We start from the raw sequence: 15,841 nt of genomic DNA, 5'->3' as shown, positions 1-15,841 counted from the left end.
CCCTTGATAAGGTGCAGGACTTAATGCCACTCATGCCCTGATGGTCTTCAGTTCTTGCCCCAAACTTTATAACCTTTGGCAATGTTTTCTAAGATACTTCTGGTAGTATAATTTGTGCACATATAAAGCATCAAAAAATGAATAAATCATCCATTTTTATACATGTTGGAACATGCTGTGGCATATCTTGCTTAGTTAAAGAGACAAAGATTATAATGTCATATTATTATCACATGATGATCTCTATGAGTTTGACTTTTAAAAAAATAATTATATTAGACATGTGCAAACCTCCAAAGTTGTTCTAATAAGGGACAAATATCTCAAGAAAGAATAAAGAGATTAACATACATGTTTACTAATATTTCTCTACTTTGCTGATTTTGCAAGGTGTGTGTGAGGGTTCAGTTAGAAAACTGGACCCCCAAAATTGAGTTTTGGAAAGGGATTCTGATACATTGTACTATCAGAAGGTAGGATTGAACAGCTGCTTTCTGGCTTTGTCCATCAAGGGAATGGTCCTCAACTCAGGATGGATCAGGGTAGTCAGATATTCCATTAAAGTTGTCCCTTATCAGTTATTCTAAAGACCTCCACAAGGCAAGAAGTCAGCACCACCCAATGACCTTTGATTTATTATTTGATGTCAACCTAGGTAGCTCCCTCCTTATCCCTGAGCTACAATTCACCACCAACTGCAGTTAATTTTCTCTTCTTCCTCTGAACCCTGCTGGATGAGCTTATCTGATAACACCTCTAGTTCCACTTTACATTTTTGAAGGATAAACAGCTTTTTTTCTTCTCAGAGAATCCAGCTCTCTTCTCTTCTGGAAGAACCTGAAATTTATTGTTTTTAAGCTTCAAGGGAATGTAATATTTCTTTCTTCTTTCCTTTTCTATGCAACAAGATTTCTCTCCCTCTCCTTACTCAGATCAAGATTCCCCTCTGCCTCTTCAAATCCTTTTCCTTTCTTTTACCTCCCCAGGCATTGAAACCTTTCTTCCAATTTAAAGAAAGAATCATTGCTTTGATAATCTGGAATACAGTGAGATGTTTAATTTAGAATCTCTTTGCCTTCTCTTCCAGGAGGGAAATCAGCCTATACTTTTCTTGGCCTGGCAGAAATACAAATATTGCATATTTAATGCAGACCACACAAAATTCATCTTTTCCATTCTTACTTGAAATAAAATCCTGAATTGACATCCTCAAACTGCTTATGCTGAATAAAATTCATCTCAACACCTTGACTGACCCTTTAGAATTCAACAACTACATTCAATTTCTTTTTCCTTTTCTCATTAAATTTGTCATTATTATGATTAATTTATTTCTATACTTTTTTCCAAGGTTTACCTTACTAACTTATTTCTTCTACTAAAGATTGAGAAAATTAAGTAAATTTTTGTCCAAGTCCCAGGCACCATCAAATGGCTCAATATCAGAAACCTGGCATGAAACTGATGTTGGGTGGATTGCTCAAGGGAGAATTGCAAAGATCATTGGGAGTTCCTTTATCAGTGAAAAAACACAAGACTCTTTGACTCAGGAATGTAAGAAAAATCCATAAATTTTCAATCACAAGATACTGCAAAAAAAAAAAAGTACAAATTGATTCATAGAGTTCTTTAAGGAGAAAGCAAGGTAAAGAAAGTAAATTTCAATAGAAGCAGTGAAATTAAAGAGAAGAAGGAGCAGCAGAACAGCAGATGCAGCAACCTTAGTCAGGAGTAGCAGAAGTGTGGTGCTGCACTGGAGGGAATGAAGAAGAGAATATAGCTGCAAGTAGCATCCTGGCTGTCATCAGAGATAACTGTTTGAAAAGGGGCTTCATTTTTTTAATCTTATTTTTTCTTAATAAATATTTTATTGATTTTTCCAACTACACACAATGGTGGTTGTTATCAATCTTTTTTGCTAGGCTTTGCGTTTTACAATTTTTCTCCCTCCCTCCCTTCCCAACCTCCTGCTCTCAACAGAAAGCAATCAGATACAGGTTCTACATTTGTAATCATGCTAAACATAGATTGAAATTGAATGTGTTGTGAGAGAAGAATCAAATCTCCACAGGAAGAATGAAAATATTAGAGATAACTTAATTACATAATACATAATATATAAGACCACTTTTTAAAATTGAAGATAATAAGCTTTGGTCTTCATTTAAACTCCACAGTTCCTTCTCTGGATATTGATGGCATTTTCCATCACAAGTCTCTTAAGATTGTCTTTGATTATTGTACTGCTGAAAAGAACAAGTCCATCATGGTTGATCATCAGCTCATGTTGTTGTTAGTGTGTACAATGTTCTTTGGCTTCTGCTCATTTCACTCAGCATCAATTCATGCAAGTCTTTCCAGGCTTTTCTGAAATCCCATCCCTCATGTTTTCTTTTCTTTTCTTTTCTTTTTTTTTTTAGGTTTTTTTTTCAAGGCAAATAGGGTTAAGTGGCTTGCCCAAGGCCACCCAGCTAGGTAATTATTAAGTGTCTGAGACGGGATTTGAACCCAGGTACTCCTGACTCCAGGGCCGGTGCTCTATCCACTGCGCCACCTAGCCACCTCCCTCATGTTTTCTTATAGAACAATATTGTTCCATCATATATATATATATATATATATATATATATATATATATATATACACACATCACAGTTTGTTCAGTTATTCAGTTATGGGCATCCCTTCAATTTTCAATTCTTTGCCACTATGAAAAGAACTGCTATCAATGTTTTTATACATATAGGATTTTTACCCCTTTTCATGATTTCTTCAGGAGACAGATCCAGTAATGGTATTGCTGGATCAAAGGGTATGCACATTTTTATTGCTCTTTGAGCATAATTCCAAATTGAAGATGGGCTTCAGGGTGGCTAGTGGTGCAGTGGATAGAGCACCGGCCCTGAAGTTAGGAGTACCTGAGTTCAAATCTGGCCTCAGCCACTAACAATTACCTAGCTGGGTGGCCTTGGGCAAGCCACTTAACTCCATTGCCTTGCAAAAACTAAAAAAAAGAGAAAAAAAAGATGGCTTCTTCAAATAACTCTTCTGGGAAGGACCAGGAAAAATTATGGGCAGAATTAGGAGGAATTTAGGGGCAGAGTGAGGGACCACCAGAGAGGAACTAAGGAATAGCTTAATGAATGATAGAAGGTAGTGCCCCTGGCATGTCTGGAGGGTTGTAATTTATAATGTTTGTCCTTCATTTTCAAAAAAGAACATGGCATCAGGTAGGTGATGCCAGGACAAATATGTGAATTGAGTTTTGAGTGAGGGGGATGCTGTGCTAAGTCATAAGCTTCACTTTCTCTTCCAGAGCCATCCAGGTTCAGGGACTAGATATGAATCAGGATAACTGGAAATGGCCCTGGATGTAAGGCAATCAGAGTTAAGTGACTTGTCCAAGGTCAGACTTTTAGTACATGTCAAGTGTGTGAGGTCAGATTCAAACTCCCATCCTTCTGAGTCCAAGGCCAGTATGCCACCTAGTTGTAATTTAACCTTAGGAAGGAGTCAATTTGATTGGGAGTTTGAGTTTTTGTTAATACAAGGTAGCCTTGAGTAATTTATGTTGTATAATTACCAGGGCTTTGTGAGATAACTTGGTTTCTAGTGAGTACAAAATAATCTTCAGATATTTTAATTTCTTTTCCTTTGTATTTGAAAGTGTCCTGTCCACTTATAGAATGTATTGCTTGTCATTGGATTGCATTTAACCACCATATGTCTCTCTCTCTCTCTCTTAGTCTTTTTCTTTTTCTCTTTCTCTCTCTTGTACTCTGTCTCTCTTTCTCAGAGGGAATCTGGCTTTTTAGATTGGTGTTTTGTTTCCTGTTTTCAGAAGTTCTGGGTACTTATATTATGATGTCCAGTTTTTTTTTATCTATCCCATTCTTCAGGTAGACTGATTGATCTTTAAGTTTTCTATTATTGTCCTTCATGTAATAAAGAAATAACTTAATAAAGAAACTAACATGTGTTAACCTTCAGAGTTTGTCCTACTAAGGAACAAATGGAATTAGACTAACATATGCTAGCCTCCAGAGTTTGATCTTAAGAAAGAACAAATGGAATTAGATTTCTCTAAGCTTGTAGGTTTTCCATGAATGGTTTACTGACCAAGCCCTGAAGTGGGATTTTGAAGAGACATTCTTATAGAATTGAAAAAAAGATTAGGACTTGGTCAGTATTGATAGGGGAGTGGTCCTCAACTAAGGAAGTTGGATGGATAATCCTTATCAGAAAATTTGCCTTATCAGTTATGCTAAATACTTCCACAAAGTATAGGAATGTTCTCCCTCTGCCCTTTGGATGTTGGTGACATCCAATGACTTTTGATACAATAAGAGATTAGATTCATATTTGTTTTGGATTTTTTTTTTGCAAGAATTAGGTGACTTGCCCATGGTCACACAGCTAAGTAAGTATTATTTGTCTGAGGCTGGATTTGAACTCTGGTCCTCCTGACTTCAGGGGCAGTGCACTATTCACTGCACCACTTAGCTGCCCCCAGAAATTCATATTTGTTATTAGATAGACAAAAGCAAACAAAATTTATATTTGTTTTTAGGTTACATTGTTATTATACACCCTGTCTTCATTAATGATTTTGGTTTGTATATGAATTTATAAAAAAAAACTTTATTGCCTCTTGCTTCTTTTTTATGAGATTTTCCTCTACTTTAGTATTTTTATATTCTAATTGTTAGTTATTAATTTCTTTGGAGAAACTCTCCACCATGCATTTTTCCTTGTCATTGCCTGAGTTTTATTTTTCAGCAGCATTTAGAGTTATAACACCTGATATACTCATTCCTAATTTCTTCTTGTGGAGTTGTCTTTTGAATCATCCTAAAATTTCATGTTGTTTCATGCTCCTTTGGGATTTCACAGGATTTAGTGTTTCATTAGATATTAAGTTTTTTTCTTGTAATGGAGACTCCCTGAGAATTTAGTACTTATCTTTCTTTCCAGTTTAGGTATACTCTCTGTTGATGGGTTTTTTTTTATATAAATTTCACATATCTTTATCCAAGTTGTAGTATTTCATTTCATTTATTTTTGCTTTTTTCTTTTTTTAAATTTTATTTAATTTTTTTAACCCCAGCTACATGCAAAAGCAAATTTCAACACTTACTTACAAAACCTTGAGTTTCAAATTCTCTCCCTTCTTCTACCCCAATACCATTCATTAAGAAAGCAAGTTACTTGGTATAGGTTAAAAATGTGTAATCATGGAACACATTACTACAAAAGTCATAATGTAAAAGTAAACAAAACCTCCCCACACACAAAGAGAAATCTCAAGAAAAATAAAGTGAAAGGGAAAAAAAGTGTGCTTCAGTCTGTATTCAGACACCATTAGCTCTCTCTTTGGCAATGGATAAATTCTTCTCATAAGTACATCAGAGAAATTGCTTAAATATTTTTCCTACAGTTGCTATTGCTTGTTAGAGTTCCCTTCATCCTATTCTCCCCCACTCCCATTTATTCTATTCTCTCTCTCCTTTCATCCTGTCCTTCCTCTCCTAGGATTTTCCCTCTCTTCTATCACCTATGCTCCCCTCCCCTTCTCCCCTTTCTCCTTCACTTTCTTCTCTTATTTTTCCTCTAGGGTAGGATAGATTACTATACTCAATTGAATGAGTATGCTATTTTCTCTCAAGGCCATTTCAGATAAGAGTAAGGCTCACTCATACCCCCTCCCCTTCCCCCCCTCTTCCATTCCATTGCAAAAGCTGTTTCTTGCCTCTTTTATATAAAATAACTTAGCCCATTCTTATTCTCTTTTCCTTTTTTTCCCAGGACATTCTTTTCTTACCCATTAACTCCATTCTTATAATATATTATATCTTCAAATTCAACTCCCTCCTGTGCCTTGTCTATATATACTCCTTCTAACTGCCCTAATAAAAGAGAAATTGCATATGAGTTGACAGTATCATTTTCCCATGCAGGAATTTAAGCAGTTCAACACCATTAAATCCTTCATAATTTGCTCTTCCCTTCTATCCTCTCTACACTTCACTTGAGGTCTATACTTGAAAATCAATCTTCCGTTCACCTCTGGTTGTTTCATCAGGAAAGTTTGAAAGTTCCCTATTTCATTCTGAAAGAATATGTTCAGTTTTGGTCGATTCTTGGTTGTAATACAAGCTATTTTGCCTTCCAGAATATCATATTCCTTGATGTAGAAGCTGTTAAATCTTGTTATCCTGATTGCCAGATCTCTCAGCTCAGGGATTGCCAAGGACAACTCAGAAGGTCAGCAGGAAAACTGTTGCACCAGAGTGAGTGTGGAACCCAGGCCAGCATATTTATTTGAATTATTTCTTTCTGGCTGTTTGTAAAATTTTTTCCTTGACTTGGGAGTTCTGAAATTTGCTATAATATTCCTGACAGTTTTCATTTTGGGATCTCTTTCAGGAAGTGATGGGTAAATTCCCTCAATTTCTACATTACCCTTTGCTTCTAGGATATAAGGGCAGTTTTCCTGAATTATTTCTTTAAAATGACATCTAGGCTCTTTTTTTGGTCATGACATTCAGGTAGTCCAGTGATTTTTAAATTATCTCTTCTGGATCTGTTTTCAGGTGAGTTTTTTTTTCCAATGAGATATTTCACATTTTCTTCTAGTTTTTCATTCTTTTGGTTTTCTTTTATTGTTTCTTGATTTCTCACAAAGTCATCAGCTTCCCTTACCTCCATTCTATTTTCTTAAGAAAGTTTTTGTATCTCCTTTTCCATCTGGTAAATTTTGCTTTTTAAGGCATCCTTCTCCTCATTGGCCGTTTGGACTGCTTTTTCCATTTGACCCAAACTGGTTTATAAGATGTTATTTTCTTCACTATTTTTTGTATCCCCTTCACCAAGCTGCTGACTCTGTTTTCATGATTTTCCCATATTGCTCTCATTTCTCTTCCCAATTTATCCTCTACCTCCCTTACTTGATTTTCAAATATTTTTGGAGTTCTTCCATTAGCCTGAGACCAATTCATATTTTTCTTGTTGGCTTAATTATCTTCTGAGTGTGACTTTTGATCCTCCATAAGATCAAAGTAATTGTCTATGGTTGAATTTTTTTTCTCTTGTTTACTCATTTCCCCAGTCTATGACTTTATTTTTGAGTTTTGGGGTTTTTTTTTTAGATTTTTGCAAGGCAGTGGGGTTAAGTGGCTTGCCCAAGGCCACACAGCTAGGTAATTATAAAGTGCCTGAGGTAGGATTTGAACTCAGGTACTCCTGATTCCAGGGCCAGTGTTCTATCCAGTTCGCCACCTAGCTGCCCCAATGACTTTTATTCTTTGCTAGGGTAGGGTTCTGCTCCCAGGATGTGGGGTGCACTGTTCCAAGCTTTAGAGGGGTTTTTGTCACTGTTTTCAGAGATACCCTCTCAGGAACCTCAATTCTTCCTAGGTCTTATGAGAGTCTCTGATAGACCTGTGCTCTGGTCTCTGGATGACCACAGATACTCCCCTCTGTTCTGGAGCCATTAGAAGGATTCCTGCTCTGCTACTGCAGTAAAACTCCTTTTTCTTGAGATTGGGGTCCAGATTATGACCTGGATCTGAGTATGGGCAAAGCAACAGAGTCCTGCCTCAGGGATAGAGGAGAGATCTCTGCAATCTCCCCTGATCCTCAGTGTGCTGAGTGCTCTGGAAGGAGCTACCAGCTGGTCCTCTGAGGCCTTTGTTGGACTGGGCTCTGGGCTCACTCTGGTGCTACAGTTTTCCTGCTGACCTTCCAAGCTGGCCTTGGCAATCCGTGGGCTGAGAGTTCTGGCAATCACCCCACAGACCCTGGCACCCAATGAACTGTTCCTGGATGGTTGGAGCCAGTTCACTCTGACACGTTCCAGGTTGTGCTGCGACTTTCTAATCCTCATGTAACAGATTCTTCCCTTGGATGTTCTAAGTTGTCTTGGACTGGAAAATTGTTTCACTAAGTTTTTCTGTGGATTCTACCACTCTAGAATTTTTTTACTCATTATTTAAAGGTATTTGGAGTGGTTTAGGGGAGAGCCTGGGAGGAGTCTCTGCCTTCACCCTGCCATCTTGGCTCTGCCCCTCTTTGTTGATTTATCTGTTTATGCTCTAGGTTTCAAATGTTGAGAAGTCCTTGGTGTTTTAGCCCTTTTACTTTATATTATATTATCATATCACTCACTTTATAGCTCCTACCTCTCTGCAATGCACCCCAAGGTATAATGGAAAAGTTGTCTCAATTTTCTCCCACTTTAGGGAATTTAGGTTTGTCCTTGTTTCCAACCTTTAATGGATCTGGACCTCTGGGGAGGTGGGGGGAGGGAAGCCAGGACTGACCCTTGCTGTGTCTGTTTCCTTTCCTTTTGACCCAGTGCCTAGGATGTTAGATTGCTTTTATGGGGGCTTATAAAGGAGTTCACTTGTAAGTGAAGAAATAACAGGATTCTCTGAGCTAGGAGTATAAGGCATGAACTTTTATCCCCAAGTTACTTCAAAGTTAATTCATAAGGATGAAGCAAAGAAAGTGAGTTTTTTGATATGGTAAAGTTAAGAAAAAAGGAGAAATCAGCTTAAAGTGTTGTCTCACAGCTGGGCTTGCAAGAGAACAGCAGCAGCAGCAGCAGCAGCCATAAGTAGCATAGAGGAGGGGAAAAGTAAGAAGGTAGGAAACAGTTGCAAGAGATTTGCAACTGGGCTGAGAACAGCAGCCTGGTGGAGAGGAAGAGCAAGGCTTTTTAGAGAGGAAGCTGGGAAGGTGTCAAAGAGTGGCCAATATATGAAAGGGGCTAGTGTCAAGCACTCAATTTGGTTAGAGGAGCAAAGCATGTGATACATGTTATGAGAAAGGTAAGGGAGAATATGAAGGAAAAGGATTGAGATTACTCCTATTTTAGTGGATCTGTTGCCAGAAAATGTGTCCAACTAAAAAGTTTCAGGGGTTCAAGTAAACATGAAAGAATTCACTTAAAAGATCTGACTCTGACTTAGAAGAAATTTTAAGAGACAAAAAGGTTTAAGTATTGTTGTGGTTAGCAGAAACTAAGAGAGAGAGATCCATGAGGGGATAAGCAGTAAGGAAAGGTATAGGAGCATAAATCACCTGGGGCAGCACCCTACTCCAGAGTGGACTGTCCTCCCTCCACTGAGGAGTGAGAAAGTTTTTAAAGGGGCAGGAAGATTAGGTAATTAGGTAAATGTAGATGGGAGCAGTAATTCTAAGATCAGTGAAGAGATAGGTATTTGGTAGATCATTATCCTTTCAGACTAGTGCAGGGAACCATTGTTTTGCCTATAGAGCCTTGTTTTATGCCTGAGATAAGAGTTCTTGCCTAGGAGGAGCAAGGTATCTTACTAAAAGTTCATTGACATCATATCATAGCTTGGTGTTAATGTAAGCTACATGGTCAGTGCAGAGGAAAAAGATTATAAACATTTTTCTTTCCAATATTTCTCCTACTTCAGATTTACTTCTCAGAAGGGGTTGAGGTGATTCCCACCATCTCAGTACGCAGTTTCTACGGAAAAGTCCTGGGGAGAGTTTGGGAAAGGAGGTAAAACATTTATATTGAGTTTGGAAGAAAGCTAAGACATATTTACATTTCAGTAGTCTAGGTGCTAGATAATAATGGGAAGGAAATCAGACATCTGCAGGTGAGCCAGGTGAGCCCAGATATTTCCCTCAATATTTCTACATCTTGTTTCCTTTCCCCATTCTTTCCAACTTTGGCTTGGTGAATCAGTGTCTGTTATTTTTTAAAAGATTGAAGGAAAGTCTCTGCAATATTGAACTCCTAACCTAGGGACCACTTCAGGTGAAAGGTAGAATTAGTATCTACTCTTTATAGGAATTGAAAGTTGAGCAAGGGATAAAAGATGCTAGCAAAGTCTTTGAGGGAGGGGATCCTACTAGTAGGTTCCAGTAAGGAATGTGAAGGTTGGTTGGGGAATGCTTTAATAGTGTTTTCTAATGTGAATAAAATATTTAACTTTATTAGAGTTTATTCTTTTTTAAAAATCAATTCAGCTGTAATTGCTTTAGTCTGGCACATAATTCTTTGGGAGAGGGTAGGATTGGGAATTAGTAGGAGCTAGGAAAAATATCTAGTTCATCATCATGTTGATGACATGATATCATGGGAAGTGATGCTATAACATGCAATAAATTGGATTCAAGTGAGGGAGTGCTGTGCAAAGTCATCAGCCTCATTTTCTACTCCAGAGCCATGTGGGTCTAGCAGCCAGATATGGATAAGGACAACTGGAGATGGCCCTGAATTTAGTGGAAGACTTTGGTCTTTTTGAGTAAGTTTAACCGAGGTAATGCCAATTCAGTGATTAAGACTAGGTAAGAGAGAAATGAAGCAAAGAGGTCAAGAAAGACCATTGTTGCCTAGCCAGAAATAAGAATGTTAAACTGGGAGGGCAAGATCTTTATGGTTTCTCAGGGATTAAAGCTAGTAAGAAAAAAAAAAGCAAAGAATAGCCTCTTTTGCCTAATTAAAAAAAATCAATCTGGGAGGGAAAGACCCTCAGGGTTTCTGGTTCAAACAATGGCTATTTATATTCACTCTCAACCAATCTAGACCCAAACAATGATTAAGTGAACTGAACCAGAGAGCCATTGCTGACCAATCCTAGTGATTTAGGAGGTAGGGAAGACAGGCAGGCAGGCAGAAGGAAGCCAACTGTGTAAGCTTTATTCAATTATCATTGAATTGTTTGAACGCGGCACTAGTATGGCTGGGAAGCTGGACCATCTCTCCCTCTTATTTAGAGACTAGACCTGAGGATTGATGCAGTTTTTTCCGTTACATCTTAAACTGTAGGAGAAATATGTCTTGTTATTTAATATAAAAAATTGTTTTGTGCCTGTCTGATGGATTCTGAAGAGTTCCCTGGGCAGCAAGGGGTCCTAATCAAATGTAAATTCCCTCCTATTGGTTCAATGTAACTCCATTATTAAATGTAAATTCTCCATGAACAACCTCAGCTCATCCCTCTACCCCTCCTCCAGCTTCCTGACCTGGGTGAGGTAATGGAATTCACCTTTGCCCAATTTTTCCTCTGTTCCCTGCACAGAAAGTGGGCAAGACTATAAAAGTTTGACCTAGCCCTTGTGGCCCTACACCCTCAATCAGTCCAGTCAGCTCTTATGGCTACTTTTCTTTCTCTATTTCCCTTAGTCACTTTGTTATTCAGCCTGTCCACAAGCAGTAAGCAGTTTACTGCCTAAGAAAAAGCTTTAATCTATGAACTTTGCAGACTTACTAAATTAAAAATCCTGAGCTTTTCTACATCCAGAGTTAGTGTTTTTTACTTCAAGAACTCTCATTTTTACGGGGGTACTACCAATTTCTCTCACATCAGAGGCCCACATGTCTTATCTAAAAAGTGGTCAACCAGTGGATGTTTCTCTGTTCCTTTGATTAAAAGCAAACACTTTGCCAGGCTGGGAAGAGGTGACCCTCCCTATTAAGAAAGTCTGTAATCAGATAATGCAAGATTATATCCTAGTTTACTTCCTGTTAATTATATCCTTTTAATACAATCAACTCTTGTCTCTTCCCCACCTCCCCTCCATATGGAGTTTGGTCCGAAACTGAGGAGGCCTAGTCTCAATTAGATTTGCAATTGTCATACATTGTTCAACAAATTGATAATGCTCAGAAGCTCCAATTTTTGTTTCCCCAGTTATTTCAGCTTCCACCCATCACAGATCATTTTTGCTGTGATTTTGTTTACATTAATTTTCAGACATGGTGGTTGGTACAGGATGGTGGTCAGGGGATCAGGGAGTGAATTCTCTTAAAACTTATCTTGTTCTGGTCCACATGGTCCCTCCTTCCCCTTCTAAATCTAGTAAGAAATAAGATTGCAAATGGGAACCTGGAAGTCACAACAACAAAGGGGCATAACTTACATAGAATATAAAATTCACATCCTATTACTATGTGCTGACTGAGCAGAGACCATTGGATGTCACTTCTCAAGGGTCTGCTCTTATAATTTTTAATTCCAGAGCTAATTCAGATGTCCTCACAGCTCCAAACCAAGTAGAACATCAACAGGCATTTGGGGATGTCTTTGAGATGCTGTAGAGTTAAGAAGAGTTTATCAGCCTTCTGGTATTTGCAATGCTCTGTACTTAACCTCTTGGGTCTGTTTCCTCATTAATAAAAAAGGGGCATTTAGAACTAGACAGATGATTCATCTTAAGACACTAGTGAACATGGATTATAAGACAGTTATCTCACATACTGTTTTCTGACCATCTATCCCTAAAGCTATCATTTATTTGCTTCTTTTACACGATTCTTTGTTGGGAATATGCTGCTTATTCAGGTCCACTGGTGCTTGGAGCCAGGAGGGCCAGAGTTTTTCAAATCCCACCTCACACTTGCCACTTACTAGCTGTGTGGCCTTGGACAAGTCATTTAACCCTGATTGCCTGGCATCCAGGGCCATCTTCAGTCATCCTGATTCACACCTGGCCACTGGACCCAGATAGCTCTGGAGGAGAGTGAGGCTGATGACTTAGTGCTGGAACCACGCCCCCCCCCCCCAATCCAATTCATGTGCTTGTCATGGCATCACTTCTCTGACATCAAAGTAGTCTTCCAAAATGCAGGGACAAACAACACCACTATTCACCTCTTCACTCTTCGGATGACTGAAGATTCTAACTTTCCACGAGCATCAACTACAAAGCATCACTTTAATCTATTAAAATTCTTTTTAAGTGATTTATATATCTTAAGAACCTCAGCACACTGCCATCTACAAACAAGAAGCCTTCAATGTAGATTATTCCACGAGTAATAGTTTCTGCATTTTTCAAACAACTGTTACCAGAAAGATGTGGTATGGTAGTTTACAAAAGTCTGTTATTCAAGGCTACCCTCAACATGGTCGCAGTTTATCCTGATAAGAATCTTAAGAGATGAAAATTATGGGTTGCTAATTACTTTCTCAAATGCTTTTTTCCAATAGCAATCAGGGATATTTTTCTCTAATGGGGTGATATTTCAAGTATCTCGAAGATAAACTTTCAGGGCCTCCAAATAATGTTTTAAGAATATGTTCTATTGAGTCATCTTTTTTGTAACATCAAGGGATATTAATCACAAGCATTCCTTCAGTTTTTATTGTTAGGTATTATGGTAGGAACTGGGGATACAAAGGAAAACCAAGATAATCCCTATCCTCAAGGACCCCACATTCTGATGAAATCATGTATTAATAGGTAGGTACATGCAAGAAAAGAGTAGATGAAAGATAATCTTGTGTGTGTGTGAAGAAGAGCAGGTAGGCCAGTGTTGTATTTTAGTGTGTGGACTAAGATGTAAAAAGAAAAAGTCAAGGTTAAAGTTTTAAATGATAAAATCTTAGCAAAGAAAGTAAGGAGAGATGCTATATATAGATATATAGATAGATAGCAGTTAGTGGGGATTTTTAAGAATGAGGAAACATGGTGCATGTCTGTAAAACAGGAACCAGTAGACAGGGAAAGATGGAAGAATTAGTGAGAGGAACCATATTTTAAGTATGTTTGAAAGACAATCCTCTATCTGGACAATAGAACTGCTCTCTTCTATTTCACATTTTGCAAGATTTTGCAAATTATGTTCTTAATTGGGGCTGCCCCTGATGGACATTTGTTTCTTTGTCAAGTATAGCTGGGGGCAATTTCTATTATCTTTCCATAGGTCTCCTCTGATTTTTTAAAACAATGATTATTTGAATAAGTCTGTCCATATTGAGTTTCTTGAAAATTCCATCTATTTTCCATTATGAACAGTTGTTTAGATCAATAGGGTAGTATCTGAAATATATATTATCATTTAATTTTGGCATTGACACTGACATTTTTTTTTTCCCCAAGTACATGTAAAGGTAGTTTTCAACATTCATTCATTTGCAAGTTTATGAGTTCCACATTTTTCTACCAACTCCTTTCCCTCCTTCCTCCCCATGGAAGCAATCTGGTATGTTTTACAGGTTCAACTGTAGTTAATATATTTCCATATAGGTCTTGGCATTGATCTTTGTCCAAAATTCATTGTTTACACAGAAATGACACCCCCCAACATTTATTAGAATAAAAGCAATTTCATTATTTTTGAATAATAAATTCTTGTTATATGCAGTATTTTCTTACTATCTGGGAAAGAAAGTGTTTGTGGTGTACATAAAGCTTCTATAACTTGTTTTGTCTTCTCAAATCATATTTGCCAATAGTTTTTGTCAGTTCATCTCTGCACTGAAATAAAATGGTTATGTGTTCATTTAATTAAAAATGCTTTGAAGTTTTTCTGCAGAATTTATCTTCTCATTGACTGGGTATACAACAGATAAGCAAATATAAACTAAGAAGTATTTGACCACTAATTTTCTGGGAAATATTTACTTTAATTCCATTTTAAAAATGATATTTAAATAATAGAACATAACCACTTTAAAAAATGGATTTTAGAAGCTTCTGTCAATTCAATTTGTAGGCAGATTTTAGATGCATTAGTATAGTGATGCTCAGCCAAATTAATATTTTACTTTTGTTATAAAAGACTAAGATTTTTTTCATAATCTTAAATCCCAAGATTTAGACGTCACATTTTAAATCAAATTTTAAGTAATTACTATTATGTATTACTAAAACCAAACTATTGTGGAAAATTACTGTTTTTTGAAGATGCTTTTCCCCCCTTTCATGACAGGTAGAAAGAGTTCAGAACAAGACCTGGGGATGTCAAGGTTACCAGTCTTCTCAATTCAGGAAAAAAGTGACATTAAAGGCACATGTGACTTCTTGGGATTAGGTCACTTTACTACTCGATTCATTACTGAGAAGAATCATCCTTCCCGTCAAGGGCCCAGCTTTCAAAATGATCGGGATTTAGCAGAATTAGTTGACCCAAACTGGCCAGGTTTAGGCTCTAATTGGCCACATTTGGTGCCATGGGGATTTAGGAGGCTCCTCAACTTTGTTCAGGTAATTATTGACAAAAATTGCACATAGCCCTCTTCCAAGTTTTTTCTAAACATAAAATATAGTCTCTTGATATAGATAAAATTTTGAATATTGGTAATTTCAACCAAGAGCATATATATATAGCTACATGCCGTTATTACTTTTCTGACTCAAAAAGTCAGCATTTTAGATATTCTCTATACATTTTTTCAGTCTGAGCCCCTAACACCTTCCAAAGTTGGTTCAAACAGTAATTTGTCTTATTTCCAGACTCAATATGGCAATCCTCTCATATATGTGACAGAAAATGGTATGTCTGAAAAGCTGAATCATATTCAGTTGTGTGATGAGTGGAGGATACAGTACCTCAAAGGATACATTAATGAAATGCTAAAAGGTGAGAATTAGTTACAAGCATTTTAATTTTGAATTCAAAAGTTTTTTTGTTTTCATCCAGGTGTTTTGGTGACTCATTTATCATGGGTTATTGTAGTACCATAATGGCTATTGAAATAACAAATGCTACTCTAGAAGATTATCAGAGAGGTATAGTATCCAGGTCCTAAGTAATAATCTCATTTGTACTCAGTCCTTATGAGATAACAAATGTAGTATTGTTCAGACTGTCACATTTTAGTAAGGACAACAATAAACTGAAGGCTTCAAAAGTTTAAGATATGAGTTGACAAGAAGAGGGACTGAGGACATTTATACTGAAAAGGGGGTGGGGTGGGAGAAGGATAGTTCATACAGGCATTGTTTTCAAACTATCAGTAGAAATCATCAGGAAGAAAGATTAGATTTATTGTTTGGACCAAGAGCAGAGTCAGGACAGCAAACAATTAGAGGTATCCAAAAGAGTAGTTGCTCTGGCTCAGGAGGTTATGGA

General features: G+C 37.3%; 1 protein-coding gene across 3 annotated transcripts in view; it reads left to right on the top strand.

Annotated features, from left to right (window-relative positions):
* The window catches only part of LCTL (lactase like), a 31,919-nt gene that overhangs the window by 12,906 nt on the left and 3,172 nt on the right, over window positions 1-15,841 (top strand). For all 3 annotated transcript variants that reach the window (XM_074234451.1, XM_074234450.1, XM_074234449.1), the window contains 2 exons: window positions 14,699-14,973; window positions 15,223-15,349. In XM_074234451.1, the coding sequence (XP_074090552.1) occupies window positions 14,699-14,973; window positions 15,223-15,349 (402 nt within the window). The remainder of the gene's footprint in view (window positions 1-14,698; window positions 14,974-15,222; window positions 15,350-15,841) is intronic.

Source organism: Macrotis lagotis, chromosome 4 (assembly GCF_037893015.1).
Source record: "Macrotis lagotis isolate mMagLag1 chromosome 4, bilby.v1.9.chrom.fasta, whole genome shotgun sequence".
NCBI classification, from domain to species: Eukaryota; Metazoa; Chordata; class Mammalia; order Peramelemorphia; family Peramelidae; genus Macrotis; species Macrotis lagotis.
This window is presented reverse-complemented; position numbering and strand designations above follow the sequence as displayed.